The 16,292-nt window shown below is 35.8% G+C and overlaps 2 protein-coding genes across 4 annotated transcripts; both read left to right on the top strand.

Annotated features, from left to right (window-relative positions):
- Positions 1-3,011: 3,011 nt before the first annotated feature.
- On the top strand, positions 3,012-6,966 carry LOC311080346 (transmembrane protein 272-like; the record flags this gene model as incomplete). Its single annotated transcript, XM_084110260.1, has 4 exons — positions 3,012-3,093; positions 3,182-3,232; positions 3,323-3,529; positions 5,675-6,966. 4 exons carry the CDS (start codon positions 3,012-3,014, stop codon positions 5,866-5,868), a joined length of 534 nt encoding a protein of 177 aa, XP_083966386.1. The 3' UTR covers positions 5,869-6,966.
- Positions 6,967-9,832: 2,866 nt separating this feature from the next.
- LOC311080379 (transmembrane protein 272) lies at positions 9,833-15,822 on the top strand. Of its 3 annotated transcripts, XM_084110326.1 has the most exons (9): positions 9,834-9,999; positions 10,125-10,201; positions 10,355-10,405; positions 11,461-11,673; positions 12,764-13,506; positions 13,620-13,894; positions 13,985-14,035; positions 14,660-14,851; positions 14,950-15,822. In XM_084110326.1, the coding sequence occupies exons 2-5, from the start codon at positions 10,159-10,161 to the stop codon at positions 12,988-12,990; spliced, it is 534 nt and encodes a 177-aa protein (XP_083966452.1). In that variant the 5' UTR covers positions 9,834-9,999; positions 10,125-10,158; the 3' UTR covers positions 12,991-13,506; positions 13,620-13,894; positions 13,985-14,035; positions 14,660-14,851; positions 14,950-15,822. The 3 variants fall into 3 exon arrangements, with proteins under 3 accessions (XP_083966453.1, XP_083966452.1, XP_083966451.1); XM_084110327.1 differs by having other exon boundaries at positions 9,833-9,999; positions 10,122-10,201; positions 12,764-13,894; XM_084110325.1 differs by having other exon boundaries at positions 12,764-13,894.
- The last annotated feature ends 470 nt before the right edge of the window (positions 15,823-16,292 follow it).

Raw genomic sequence — 16,292 nt, 5'->3', positions numbered from 1 at the left:
AAAACTAATATTTATTTATTTGAACTCAAATTCCCCAGTGACAACATACTTTACCCCTAATGGTGGGTAAGTTGAGCCACTTCTGTGTCACTAACTCTATTTCTGTGTCCTTATGAACCTTTCCTTTATTTGTCCTGATAGAAGACAGCTGAAATATGATTTGTTGTATAATAATGCTGAAGCACAGATATTTGGCAGTTAAGAATATGTTCTCTGAGCTTCATGTCCTCTACAACAGTCTTCCTCCAACGTCAGGACACCTGAACGAAGCTCGACAAAATCTGTCCGATTAAACATTATTCAGCTGGAGTGTCTAAATCATTTCAACAAAGAGCAGAAAAGAAGTGTCCAGTGATGCTCTTCCCATGAAAGCAGCTGAGCGTTTTGATGCTTTAGAAGCAGAATGTGAGATTCGTCACGTAGAGCTGGAATATTTCTCCATCAAGTCATGGTTTAGTCTGTTGCAGCACAGTTTGTGTCTTCAGGAGCTTTTGTTCCGCTTTTGCACACATTTCTCCTCCAGCGGCTCCTGGAAAACATCCACAGCACTGCAAGTGTTTGTCAGCGCAGGTTTTTATCTATTTATTAAAATGATCATCTGTAAAGATGACTAACTTTAAAGTCTGGACTACAACAAAGCTTGTGCTCTTATTGCTTTGGAGAAAAGATGCTGTTCATTTCACACATTTGACCGCTGTGTTGTGATGAAAACAATGATCTGTCATGAACTTCAGCATCAACTCTAGAGAAATGTGTCCAGAAGAGGAACATCTGTGACTGTTGTAGTTGAGAGAGTTTTTGGCATCATTGAGCTGATAGGAAAGAAACACACAGGACACATGACTTCTAGAGAGAGCGTAAGTCAGACGGATGGGATCAGACCAGATTTTTAAGCTTTTGAAATCTTTTGTCTTGTTCACATCCCCAGGTCCATTCAGTGTCATTTCTCAAGAAGCACTTGTGACAAATTGGGTATGAACTTGTCAAAATACTGCAGCATAAAAAAGTTACGTTCTTGTGCTGTTTCTCCCCACACTAACAGATCATCTACTGTGTTTTTCACTCCATAATACAATCATTAAATGAAATTATATATGTTTTCAGTGTGTCAGTGAGGCCATGTTTAAACTGTAAGCTAGTTGTCCTTCAGCAACACAAGAAGGGAAATGAGGCTGGAGCTGAACAGGAGCTGATACAGCTCCACATGCACTTTTCTCTTCTTCACAACAATACACTGCTCTATTCTGTAGGTTGTCTGGCTGTAAGCTGACAGAGGAAAAAGGCTGGTTTCTAAAGTACTTTTTCCTGCCTCTATGTATTAATGCTCATGGGTAGCCTAAATGGGTCCCATTCAGACCTTAACATTAAGTATTTTACTGTTATGTGTCAACAAGATTCAACAAGACATTTTCACCTGGCTAGACCCAATGTTTAGATCTGTTGTGGTATTTATGCAAATTAGCACATACATAATTAGATTATGCACCTTTTGTCCAAGGTTAACAAACCATTTAAAAAAACTTGTAATACGTTTTTTTTTTTTCTTGATGCAAGTAATCAACTTAGTAATTTTCATGGTGATATATAAAGGTTAAAATTGTTACCCTATTCACGTAAGAAAAATAATGAATAGGCGTATGAATAGGTTATATTTGGGTCTTTTTCAAAACTTTCCCCTAATGGGATTCTGCTGGGCTTCTTTTTTTTTTTACCTTACTCAGGACATATTGAGGATACAGAATCAGTTGAGTTTGCTTCTGTTGCAAGGTTGACCCCCATTTTGGCTTAAAATGACTGGACTAAATGAGGACAAGTTAAACTAGACCACTGTCCGCCCATATTATTAAAAACTAAAATGACCAACTGGTTACCAACACACGACTGTCGATCCACAACGTTGCTGTTACTTACTGACAACGTTACAAAGTTACGACGTAACTACCCAGCAAACATTGGTCCGACAGCAACGTCGTGTCCCTGGCCAAAAATAGTAAAAAATAGGTCAAAATATGTAACACAGAACATTTCCTAATACATTTGTACATGTCTACAGTTCTCTGGGGTTGCATGTATAATTGTTATTTTGACTTTTAGCTATGTGTAGTTCAATAGTGTATCGGGTGAGAGTTGCTTTGGTTTTTCAATCCATACCCGTTTCGCCCCGTGGCTCAAAAGGGAGACAACAAAAATATGGGACACACGAGAATGCCAAAATAGAATGCAAAATTTATTAACAAAATAGAACTACAGAAAAAAGAAAAAAGAAACTACATACGGTACAACAGTGAACAAATTCAATCCGTGCACGATTTCGCAATCGTTGTTTTGTAAATCGTACTTTCGCAATAGTTGTTTGGAATATTCAGTTCCTGTGAAAATTTGTGAAATAATGTTCCAATAGTCTAGGTGAAGTTACACAACAATATGCTGTAATATTACAATATTTGGATGTAATATTCAGTTCCAGTGAAAATCTGTTCCAGCTAATGGAGTAGGCTCTAGGCTACACAGGTGATGTGTAATATTCAGTGCCAGTGCAAATCTGTTCCAGCTAATGGAGTAGGCTCTAGGCTACACAGGTGATGTGTAATATTCAGTGCCAGTAAAAACTCTGCTGTTCCACATCACCTGTTCAGTTTTGAGAGTATAAAACCCCAAGAAGAATCATTTCAGGCTGTTTCTAATCCCGGAGTGTGTCAGGTAAAGACTTTCCAGAACCAGAACTTCAGGTAAGCAATTTTGAGCAAAGTATCACTTATGTGTACGAGGTATGTCTGTCAGTGTATTATTTACAGGCTCACACGAAATCGTATTTGTTAATGTAGTGGAATTAAATTGATCAATACTGCAGTTGTCCAATATTTCAATATACTCAATGTATACACTTTACTTGATGTAAATTTTGTTAAGGAAACAGATAGATGACCATACAAATTCATTTATTAAAGTCATTAGAGCATAATGATTTATTAACTGCTTTCACCGATGCTAATTTTGGGTTGTGATGTTGTATGCTTTGCATAGGAACCATGGATCCAAAGCAAATGTTGAATTACTTGAAATCTCCTCCAAAAACTAGTACAGCTTGCCTTGGTATGAGAGTTTTACAATTGTTACTTCTGCACTTAATGAACATAAAGTATACTGACTCTAGCTAATTTTGGACTGATTTGTATTTCAGTGATTTCAAAACTACTCTTACTGGCTATGGCCATTGCTCAGATTGCAATAGGTGCGTTGCAGTGAATGTGAGTACTGTATTTATTCCTTTCCCATACCTTCAGTTATTTAAGGTGCTGTTGTGTTTCCTATATCATCACAGGTGCCGTTTATCTCAAAGACTGTCCCCAGCAGCACTATATCCCAGTCTATGTGCTGGTATGTGGAGTGTTTAGTATGTTTCTGGCTTTGCTGTCTTGTCTTCCCTGCGCCAGGGAGACGGAGGAGGGAAATCATACTTCGCTCAACCTCGCCTGCACTGTGTGGAACGCTCTGGTTTCTACCTTCTTGTTCTGCTGGCTGATCAGTGGTAAGATTGGGTGGCGTATGTGGGAGGAAGAGCTCATTTAATGTGTTCATAGGTCTCTGAAAGCTTCTGTGCATCGTTCAGTTAATCATTACAAAGACACTTGCCAAACACTTTTGTGTGTGGGTCTGTCTGATATTTGGGTGTGAATATGAACTTTTGTTCTGTAAATAATCTCAGACAATGTCTGTTTAATAGGCTATATAACTAAAAAAAACGATATTTCATTTTGAACTTATACAAATAATATTTAATTGTGTTTGTGGTGTTTTTTATAGATTTGAATTTTTACTTTAACAATTAAAGTCTTTAACAAAGACTTTAACAATTAACATTAACTTAAAGGGGCTATATGTAAGAATGTTCATGTCTTAATCGCTTTTTTTATTTATTGCCAGTGTGTGAATATCTTGTAACAAAACATGAAAAACGAGACCTTCCCCAACTTTCAAGGTTGTCTGTGAAACCCTGTAGACTGATTTTTATGTGAAGGACTCTGGAGGTTTTTCCCGGGGAAATCAAAAGGATGTGACGTTTACGCTCCCGAGAGTCTCTCTTCCGTTCAATGACACATGAAGCAAATGCTTATACAATGTTCAGGATAATGCTGAAAGAGCCATTCTGTACAGTAATATCAATGTGTCATTCAAAGAAAAGTGATTAATTCAAACTATAGTCTCACAATACCAGATCTATATATTCTATAGTCTATACTTCATAATCAAACTATCATAACTGTGTTATTTTAATTACCTCATCTATTGTCATGATGCCGGTGAATTGCAGAGCTGGTGCAAACATATCCACATCACTACGATCAGATGCTTTCTGAACTGCTGCTTTTTCACCACTGTCATTTTTGTTGTACGTTTTTGTTATTGATATATCACAGCACATATTTACATATTCATCTTAACGTCGCTCTCAGCAGTGTGGATGTTTGTTAAAGGTGCTCTAAGCAATGTCACACTTTTTTTTAGGCCAAAACATTTTTTGTCACATCCAGCTAACATCTCCTCACTATCCGCTAGCTGCCTGTCCCCTGAACACACTGTAAAAGAACGCGGCCTCTGTAGACAGCCCAGGCTCCACAAACAGCAACAAAAACAAACTGGCCCAGCCTGGACCATGAAACATAACAAACAGTGGGGGTGGGGTTTGGGGGGTGAGTGCGTGTGCACATGAAGGGGGGTGTGGGAAGTGGAGGAGAGAGAAGCATGAAGAGGGAAGTTAGCTAGAGGAGAGATGTCCTAGATAACGGCAACGACTAACATTAAAAATGTATATTCTTGAGAATTTTAATATGGCCAACACACGACCAAAGAGATTACTTTCCGATGAACAAATAACAAAGAAGAGGGAAAAGGAGAAGGAACGCACAAAGTCCCAAAATTCAGGTGGCTCTGTTTTTGCTGGACAGGTGGGTAAATCCAGTTTGTTTTTTCTAAATGGTTCATGACTGTTTCAGGAAGCATGGAAGGAAGGGAGGGGGAGGGGGACGGGATGAGGAGGAGGGGACAATACTTTGAACGTCAACAAGAATTGACTTCACCCAACGTCGCTTAGAGCACCTTTAACAGTATATCGCTGCAAAAGTATTTCCAACTTCATTTGACTTGAAAAGAACTTTGTCATGAGAACATCGAGGCCTTGAATCACGTTCAGTCTCTTGTACGTTATGTGTGCACGAGTGCGAGCATGAGAAATAAGTTGCTGGCTGCAGTTCACTTAACGGCCACCGGTGTCACTAATAAACAAGGGTTTCTGAATTCTACATAGTCCCTTTGAGTATTTAATTAATTCATTAAAAAAATATTAAAGGTAAAAAAATATATGTGAATGAATGTTTTTAGAAAAAAGTTAAAATTGTAAACATAGTCATTTGAAGTCAGGTTGCCTTTATTTATTGTGCTTTATACAACTGCGATTATTTCAAAGCATCTTCACAGTATTATAGTAACAGAATGATGCCAACTTCATCAAATCATAATCTAAAATAAATTATGTTAAACAGATTAAACAGGGAAGTAACAGGATCAGGGAAGCCTGTTTCATCAAATAACCAATGTCATTAAATTGTAATTAAATAAATAAATGTAAAATAAATTTAAATTTCTGAAATGTATTTGTTTTTGTTTTTTTTAACAGGCAGTGTGTGGATTTACTCTATTTACCCTCCTAACTACAACCAAACCGTGGCTGGAGATCCCTACTGTAATAAGACCCTCTACTTGTTTGCATTCTGGACCACCACTCTGGGATACAGTCTGTTAGGGTTGTGGCTGTTGATTGGATGCTGTTTTTGTATCTGTATTTGCATTTTTGAAATAGCAAAAGATTAGCAAAAGCTCTGTGGGTCATCTTAAAGGTGCTCTAAGCGATGTCACGCGTTTTTTATGGCCAAAACATTTTTTGTCACTTACAGCAAACATCTTCTCACTATCTGCAAGCTGCCTGTTCCCTGAACACACTGTAAAAAAACGCGGTCTCTGTAGACAGCCCAGGCTCCACAAACAGCAACAAAAACAAACTGGGCTAACCCGCACCACGAAACATAACAAACTGTTCCAGCCAATAACCGACAAGAAGGGTTTGGGGGGTTAGTGCGCGGATGAGGAGGAAGGAGGGTCTAGCTAGCCTCCGTTTTGTTTGACAACACTTTGAACGTCAACAAGAAGTGACGTCTCCCAACATCACTTAGAGCACCTTTTTAAGGTGCAGTAAGTGATATCTGAGAAACACTGTTGATATTTGAAATCAGCCCAAACAATCACACCCCTTACTTCATTGCTCCGCACCCAAAATGCACTAACACGCAATGTAAGAGTGGATGTCTCTTTCTCATAGCTGAAGCGAAGCAAAATAATGCTTTGCGAAAGTGGCATCTCCAGCACTGGAAAGCTTTTCTAATATTAACGCAGGTCCTAAAGCTCTTGCCTGATCATAACCCTTCTTTTCCAGTGATTTTCCTCTGAGATTTCCTCTTTTGTAATGTCTCTCAGAGTTGACACGCCCCCTACTGCTGATTGGCTCTTTCTTTCTCTCTCCTCCCCCATCATGAGTTGACACGCCCCCTACTGCTGGTTGGCTACAAGTGTGTTGTGCTGCTCGGTCCGATCCACTTTCTCAGAAATTGCTTACTGCACCTTTAACCCTAACCCTAACCCACCAGAAACCCTGTCATCAATATCCATTATATTAGCCGCGTTTCCACCGCAGGAACTTTCCCCAGGAACTAGGAACTTTGGGCTGGTACTCGATGTGTTTACACCGCAGGAACCAGGGTCTAAATGAAGTTCCCCCTCCGATAGTCCCTGCTCACGAGGTAGTACTTTTTCAAAGTTCAGGAACTTTCAGGGGTGGGACTTGTGCGCTGCACAAGCTGATTGGTTGTGTTCACGCCGCATTTTGGTTGGATTTTTGGTTCCCTTTTTAAAAAATCTATTGCGTTTCGTGTCGTGGCTTCATGCAGTAAGAGTTGTCTGTCTGCAAATATGGAATTTAATAAAAAAAAACTGGTGGACTGGCGACGAGTTTCAGGCTTTATTTTGTGGAAGAGGAAACTTTCTGCGCGTTCGTCCCAGCCATCTCACGGTCAATGTCCGCAATAGCTGATAACATACAAATTTGATATCTAACGTTAACATTACGAGCTTACTAAACACGCTTTATCAGTGCTCGTCTCTTTTCTGCCACAGCTTTTATTATTAAGTCATTATGTTTACACATCATATATTGCAAGGCACTCCAAAGTTATAAATTTACTATACCAGGATTGAAATAGCGCTTTGAGGTTAGTAACAAACAACTATTTACAAGACTGTCACTATTTATGATTGATAGACGGGGTTCAGGCTTTTTTTAAGGCGTATTTGCGAAAGAGGACATTTTTGGGCGTTCGTCCAGGCATCTCACTTAACTGATAACATACGTTGTCTAATTTTATACGCATACGAGTTTTCTGAACACGCTTTAGTATCAGAGCTCGTCTATTTTGTTTTGTTAATTACCTCGTTAGTAAACCAATACATAACTGCAGCACAGTTTGAATCTCCTCCATTATAAATGTGGCGCTCGCGCTCAAAACTGATTACTGTCCGTCGCAGACTGGGAGGAGCAGTTGCGCGCAGTTTACCTTCCCGGTACTTTAGACCGCGGTGTAAACGCAGAAAGCAACGGGTCTGTGGCAAAAAAAGTTCCTGGGAAAAAAGTTCCTGGGACAAATTGTTCCGGGTAATTTCGGTGGAAACGCGGCTATTGATGACAGGGTTCTTGATGGTTTGGGGGATAAACTCAACTGAACTTTGTGTATTAAGTAACACATTTAAAACAAATATTTAATTGTATTTGAAATAGTTGGGTTTTGGGAACATTGTAAGAATTGACAGTAAAGAGAATGAATGTTATTGTCTTTTTTTGCTCACAAATGAATGGTCCTTAATACCTTATAGCCTAACTATTTTGAAACAGGATATTCTTTGAGCTACTAGTTTCAACCAAGTAACATCATCTTTATAAAACACTATATTTTAGCCACCCATGTAGAAATTGTTTTTTTATTATTTTGTTCAATTTTACAAAAATAACATGGAAATAATCACAGAGAAAGAGTGGTTAAGAAAACAAATATATGAAAAATGCATTGCAGTCTCAGTTCAACAGTTATAACTCATGTGCAGAGCTTTATTTTCATAATTGCACAGAACTGCATTACAAACCAACAAGCCTCAATCAACTGTCTTTAAACAACTGAACAGGGAATGAATAACAAGTGAACTCAATGGAGAGCGAGAAACAGTTCAATATACAAGGAGACAATGACCTCTGGCGTTCAGGCAGTGACATGACAGCCTCCTTAGTCCTTTGCTACACAGTTTAGCGAATTATTTCCTTTGCTAGGCTACATGTTGTTGTTTTTTATATTCAAAAAGAGAGCATTTTGTATTTAATTTGACTAAATTAAATTTTGTAATTGCAATCTGAACATTTTTTTTTTGGTCCTTAACAGTATAATAAAGCCACCCAATTCTAATAGGCTACTTGAGAGATCAACAGTGACACAACTTAAGGCAAAATATCACATCTAACAAGTAAAACTGATAGGCAAGTAACCTTCATTACTATAAATTTAAACTTAAACATTATTTAAGTTGAAGTTTAGTAAGGGTCATAAGACAATATTGTGCCATATGCAAGCTGTAGACATGTGCTTCCCACTGCAAATGTCATTTCTCATATTGAGGAGAAAGCAGAAGAATAGACTTGAAAAATGTTGTCACGTTGGAAAAAGACTTGCATAATATTTACATACATATTTACATTTATACATATCCTTACTGGGTAACACTTTATAATAACGTTCAGTTGTAAGTCATTTAGAAGTGGATGAACTAATCATTTACAAAACATTCATAAATGATTAGCAAGTGATATAGCCTACTAACATTTTATGTTTATGTTTTGTAAATTGTCATCTACAAGTGATTAGTAAATGATTAACTAATTATTTATGAAACATCACTATGCCTTCATAAATGATTAATAAGTGATATGTTAATTATTTTATGTATGTTTGTAGATTCATTTATAAGTCGTTTACAAATGATTAGTTAATGATGAACTAATCATTTACAAAACATGAATATGCATTTCAAAAATATTTAATAAATAATGTTTTTTGTTTTTTTTGTATGTAGCAATTAGCAGAAAGTGTTATAAATTCCTTGTATACACGTACAGATCATTTGTAACAGGTATAGGCTAAGTAACAGTGTTCAACACAATGATGTGTAAACGCATTAATAAATAATTTGAAACACTTTCTGCATCCCCTAATCTAAAGTGTAAACTATTCATCACTTTTAAATGTTACACATCATGATTAGTTAATCATTTACTAATCACTTGTAAATAACTTGTAACGGAATTTACAAAACATACATAAAATTATAGCATATCACTTGCTAATCATTTATGAATGTTTTGTAAATGATTAATTCATCATTAACTAACCACTTATAAATGACTTACAACTGAAGGTTATTATAAAGTGATACCCTTGGCCTTTACTGTCACTTATGATCACTTTAACGTGTTTTTGCTGAGTAAACGAATGCCTTTAAAAAGAAAAAATCTTACTGAGCCCCAAACTTATGCATTGTTTTTATAGTAAACCGCAATAATACATTGATCCAATTGTTTTGGTTAAGCAGTGAGTAATTAAATATTTCCTTTGCATTTAAATGAGCCCTTCAGAAAGGTGTGGTCCACGGCGGAAACATGGTTGCACATGCTGTAACAACATTATGCCAGAGTGTGACTTAGGAAATATTAGAAAGTACTGTCAATAAGACGGATAACAGAAGAATTTTTCTTTTTAAAGTTATGAGGTGAACACTAGAGCATATTCGGCTGTCATGATCACATTTAGGCTGTTTTAACCGTCATAGGAGACGCAAGAGGAAGCTTTTCTGGTGAGACTCTTGATGACAAACATATGAAATCAAACTAATCCTTAGATCCTTGTTCTCCGCATTGTTTAATGTCTTACACACTTTTTTATAATGTGTTATTTTACTTCTTTTTAAACTAAAAACAGTAATTGTATATTCATCAACAATGATATTCTGAGGATGGACAATTCAAAGCCATCACCATTTTTGACATCACTGTTCGGTAAGAATCGTATTAACAATCATGTTAAGAATATGTTACTTTTTTAAATCTATGTTAAGCTAATATATAAGTTTTCCAAATGTCCTGGTTTCACTGTATACTTGGCAAATTGTGTAAACATATTCTTGTCTGAGTAATCTTTATATTTTTCAGTGATACTGACTATTGTTGTACTGGGGGTTTTAATTGCAGCAATTGGAATAGGTAAATCATGTATTTATCTCTGCTAGAAACATTGCAAACAAATAATGTGGATGTAATAATGAATTCCAGTGCAGGGCTGCCAACTTTTGAGTTTAGCTTGGAGTGAGATTTTTTTTTTTTTGGCGGCAAAAACAAATATTGCATCACAATAAGTGTAATTGTGATTGTCAAAACATTTGGTAACTAAATAGAATTTTATGAAGTTTAGTGACAACATGTTACAATGTTTACATTGTACAATGACTGGTATAGGATACAGTTTTTATTATTGCTTGACAAAAATTTCAAAATTTCAATTCCATTCTTGTGATTTGATTCAATATTGACTATTTTGGATACATGTTTATTTTAAATTTTATTTAAAAAAATAATCTCACCTAATGCTGTAAACATAGAGGGCCCAATCTGCTGGTATTATTAAAGGTTAAAAATAATATTAAATTAAATATAATGCAGTTTTTGTTATAATAACAATTATTTAATGACATAAGTAAAAATATAATAAATATGTAATATAGTGCTCAGCAAAATCTCCTCTCTAGCTATTTTTTCTATTTAATTAACATGCTATGGTCGTTAAATGGCTTCCCTGGGGTAAATGTAACGTTATGTGACAATTGTTCTCCTGCTGTTATATTGACCTCTTTCCGTGGTTGAAAAACACTAATTGGTCGATATTATGTATAGGCTACTTTCGGTAAGTTGTACTGCATCTTTAAATAAAAAAGTAACAGGTGATCTGTTCACTTGCACTTGAACTGAGGCGCTCAGCGATCTGTCACGTCACATTTACAAGCGCCAAAGGTATTTGTCTGAATTTCGTAATAAAATTGACGGAATCTAAGAGCTGAGAATTAGTTTAATATTAAAAGTACCTCTTTGCTCCACAATTTTTCTGTGCGTGAGAAAATGGATGTGTGGCGTGAGAGCGTGTGAAAAGTGTCAATTGCGTGAGTCTCACGCTCAATGCGTGAGAGTTGGCAGCCCTGCCAGTGTAATATTGAAACATTCACATACTTACAAATACAACAAATTTTATGTTTGACTTTTTTTAGGGGCCTACTTTCTGAGAGACTGTCCTGTCCAGCCTTACATCCCAGTCTACCTTATAGTATTTGGTGTATTTGTTTTGCTTGTTCTGATAGTGAGCCTAGGCTTGTTCTATGTTCTGCTTGCAAAAGACACCTTTGAAATGCTGCTGTTGTCTCTGCTGGTCATCTCCGTCAGCTTCATCCTCTGCCTGTTTGTTGTCTGCTGGTTCATTACAGGTGAGTGGTTGTGAATTTGTCAAATGGGAATTACAGAAGGAGGGGTGAAGATATTTTATAGAAAGAACAATGGAGAAATGTACGTGAAAGTGTCAAACTTTCTCTGGAGATATAAAAGTTAAAGCTCTAGTATGTGACCCTGGATCACAAAACCAGTTTTGGCAAAAGCCAACAATACATTGTATGGGTCAAAATTATCGATCTTTCTTTTATGCCAAAAATCATTAGGATATTAAGTAAAGATCATGTTCCATGAAGATATTTTGTAAATTTCCTACCGTGAATATATTAAACATTTATTTTTGTGAGTGAATGCAGCACAATCAAGAACATAAATGTACAACTTTAAAGGCGATTTTCTCAATGTGTTGATTTTCTTGCACCCTCAGATTCCAGATTTTCAATAGTTGTATCTCGGCCAAATATTGTCATATCCTAAGAAACCATACATCGATGGAAAGCTTATTTATTCAACTTTTTCAGATGATGTATAAATCTCAATTTAAAAAAATTGACCCATGTGACTGGTTTTGTGGTCCAGGGTCACATATAAGCTATAATGTAAGTTATAATGTTGTGACAGGTTGAAGAATGTGGGGCTGCAAAGTCACAGTTAAAGGGACAGATGACAGAGTTCAAGATAAATCTTTTCATAACTACTGAAGCTGCCAGTTTGTTAAGTTTCAAATGATTATTAAACAGCAAGCATAAACTATGCAAAAGCAGAAGCCCTTCCTTCGCTCTCAGTGTGCGAATTCACTCATTTCCATTCACTCCTTATTAGTATAAACTATAACATACCAACACCATATAGCATAACACCAACTATATTAGTGGACTAATTTAGGGAATAGTGAATGAGGATATAGGGAGCGATTTCGAACACAGCTTGTGAGTGTTTCAGGTGCCATTTCGATCTGTTGTCACAAAAATCTGGCGGATATCTAGCGGCTACACATTTTTCACTTACCTTTAACTTATACATGAAGATATTGGGTTACAATAGAAAATTGCCATTGCTGTTAAAATTTCACAGATATATCAAAGAAATATATAGCTCAACTAAAAATGTTTTTTCTGTGTATTGCAGGGAGTGTCTGGATATACTCTGTTCATCGTCCCAGTTATGACCCAACAAATGAACAGAACTACTGCAACAAAACTCTGTACCTCTTTGCATTCTGGCTGAACACAGTCTGCTACGGCTGTCTGGCTGTCCTGTTGCTTTGTATTGGATTTTCAGTGTTTTATATCTGTGTGCTAAATACTTGTCAAAGACCACAGTCATCGGCTTCAAACTCTCAGCTACAAGCATAAGACTTCTTTGGAAAGTATTATGGTTTTATGATAACATTTTATAAGGTTCATTAGTTAACATGAACTAACAATGAGCAATACATTTGTTACAGTATTTATTCATCTTTGTTAATGTTAGTTAAAAAAAACTCCAGCTGTTCATTGTTTGTTCATGTTAGTTCACAGTGCATTAACTCATGTTAACAAATACAACCTTTGATTGTACTGATGTATTATGCTTAAGATTAATAAATGCTTTAGAAGTATTGTTCATTCTTAGTTCATGTTAACTAAGGTAGTTAACTAATGTTAAATAATGAACCTTACTGTAAAGCGTTACTGTTTTTATATTTGGCAGATGCTTTATTCAAATCAACTTACAGAGCACTATTTGTAGCCTACATTTTATCAATATGTTCCCAAAAACTCAAACCTTCTTGGCATTATATATCCTGTTATATATCCAGAAAAGCACCTTTTTTGACATTATCTGAATACTGTATTTCCATAGTTCAAAATGAAGGCCTAGACTTGAAGGTACAGTACAGAATTACTAAATAAAAATATAAATGTTAATTGCAGTGTATAATACTCAAAACATTCAGATTTTGTCAACACACACACAAAAATAGGTGGTTTTTATGTTTCAGTTTGGGTTGGCTAAAACAGTTTCTCAACATTTCACCAAAGGAAGTGTCAAAAATACATTGCAAGTTTGGAGACCACAGAACTGTGAAAACATACTGACTCAGAGCAGATCTGTTCAGTCCTATTCACGTCCTCACGATGAAGCTGATTCTGAGGGTCCTCGTGTATTTGACAGCCTGAGGCAAATTAATAAGGGATAGTTCACATTTTTATGGACTGTTTAAGAAATCGTTAAAGATGGAGACTACTGAGAGAGCTGCCAGAAAATCTTTCATTGGTAAGAATATCAAGAAAGCTATGTGTTTTTTCCAATAACTAATAAGCTACAATAAAATAAAACAGTATTCTTTTTTCTCATTTTTTTCAGTGATCATTAACATGATTGCGTGGATGATTTTAATAACAGCTACTGGATTAGGTAAAGAGCAGTTTTTATTTACAACGTAAAAGATATTGTGAAGATGATTAGTTTAACCTCCTCAACGATCCATTGTAAAATCACAATCTGGAATGCTGTAAATGCTCGAATTTAATTAAGAGTTGTATGTGAGGAGAAGTTTTATTGCACCACGGCACTGCAAAAAATGCCTTTCTTACTTAGTATTTTTGTCTTGTTTCCAGTCCAAATATCTAGAAATTCTTAAATCAAGATGCATTTACTAGATAAGTAAAATTAGATAAGATATTATGTCTTGTTTTCCGGGGGTTTTTGCTTAAAACAAGCAAAATGATCTGTCCATGGGTAAGAAAAATGATCTTAATTCAAACGGAAACAAGATTATTTTTCTTACCCCATGGACAGATCATTTTGCTTGTTTTAAGCAAAAACTCACTTAATTTTGATTAATTCCCCCGGAAAACAAGACATAATTAATAATTATGATAAAGATTAATAATCTTTTTTAAGATATTATACATAATATACATTACATACAATATACATCATTTTTTGATATTTGGACTGGAAAAGAAAAGCATTTTTTTGCAGTGTGTACGTCTGATTTTTAGACTGTCATCTGGCTGTTTGGATAAATGTTTCTAGGAACAATCCATTTTCATGAGTGCCCTGTTCAACCAAAGCTCCCCGTCTATGTGACTGTGATCGGGGCGACTGGTCTGCTGGCACTGTTGCTCATGTACCTGAGGAACACTTTAGATGACTGTCCGCTGGCTCGCTTCTGCACTGCCTTCATCTTGATGCTCTGTGTATTCATTGTGTGCTGGTTTATTGCTGGTGAGGGAAAGAGAGAGTTATTGACAGTCCAGTAAATATTATATATATAAATAATAGTGAAACTAAAGTAAAAGATGGTCGCATGTTTGTTCTTTCAGGTACCTACTGGATTTACTCCATATATCCTCCCAATAGTGACTCCACCACTGGAAACCACTGTCATAGAACCCTGTATCTGTTTGCATTTTGGTTCAACAATATATGCTTTCTCTGTGTGTCCATGCTGTTCGTCTTTTGTTTGTACACCATTTTGTACAACTGTACTGTTGTTGTCTGCACTGATAGAACTGCATGTTAAAATTTAGATGCATGCAGGCCTGTGATTCTCTGAAAATGTGCTGTATTATTAATAATATATATTAATCATTTGTTACAATAGATTTTCTTATAGTGTTTGTTCCATCAATAAAGTTCTGGATGTTTTTATTTAATAATTAAACATTGCTTGAGAGTTGAAAATTAAAGGGATAGTTCACCCAAAAATTTAATTCAGTCTTCATTTACTCACCCTCATGTTGATCCAAACCTGCAAGACTTCAGTTTACCACGACTGATGTGTGAGTTGATGAATGTTTATATGTGAATACAAGCCTTTAATTCAATCTGTTCATCATATAAAACAATTGTTTTGGAAGGACGCGAGGGTGAGTAATTAATGACAGAATTTTCATTTTTGGGTGAACTATCCCTTTAAGCAATCAAAACACAGACTTGTATATATAAAATATATTTATAATTGTTATATATATATATATATATATATATATATATATATATATATATATATATATATAAATATAAAGGCCTGACTGTCCTGTTAATTAATACCCATGTCTTGCTTCGCTTCTAAGCACCTTCTCTCTCTTTTTTGGCATTTTAACTTCTTTATATCCTTTTTACATGAAAGTATAAACTATAACTTAAAATTTTACTTTCAAAAAACATCAATAAAAAACAATAAAAGTCATAAATTATATATATTTAAAAAAAAATAATTATTACACTTCATTTCGATGGTCCACTTTAGACATTCTACTAACTATAAGTAACTTTGCAACTACATGACAACTAATACTCTCAGAGTATTAGTCTACTGCAGACTGTTAGGATATTAGATGTTAGTAGAATAGACATGTTGCAAAGTTACTTAGTCAGTAGAATGTCTGTTGGGGAAGCATCAAAATAAATACAGTAAGAATGTCTAAAGTGGACCATCGAAATAAAGTGTAACCTGATTGAATAATTAATGGAAGGGTTGTTAGCAAGGAGGTCTTTGATAGGTTGTTAGGGTTGTTTGCCCCGCCCACAGCACATGCTTCATCAACAACATCTGGGGCATGTTCAAGTTCAAAACGGTGCGCAACGTTTTGCTACGGTTTCCGGGTTGAACGTCATGTTTCCTGGAAACGGCGTGCACCGGTGTTTGAGATACGTTTTCTCT

The sequence above is a fragment of the Abramis brama genome (genome assembly GCF_963993115.1).
Source record: "Abramis brama genome assembly, chromosome: 3".
In the NCBI taxonomy this organism is placed as follows: domain Eukaryota; kingdom Metazoa; phylum Chordata; class Actinopteri; order Cypriniformes; family Leuciscidae; genus Abramis; species Abramis brama.
This window is presented reverse-complemented; position numbering and strand designations above follow the sequence as displayed.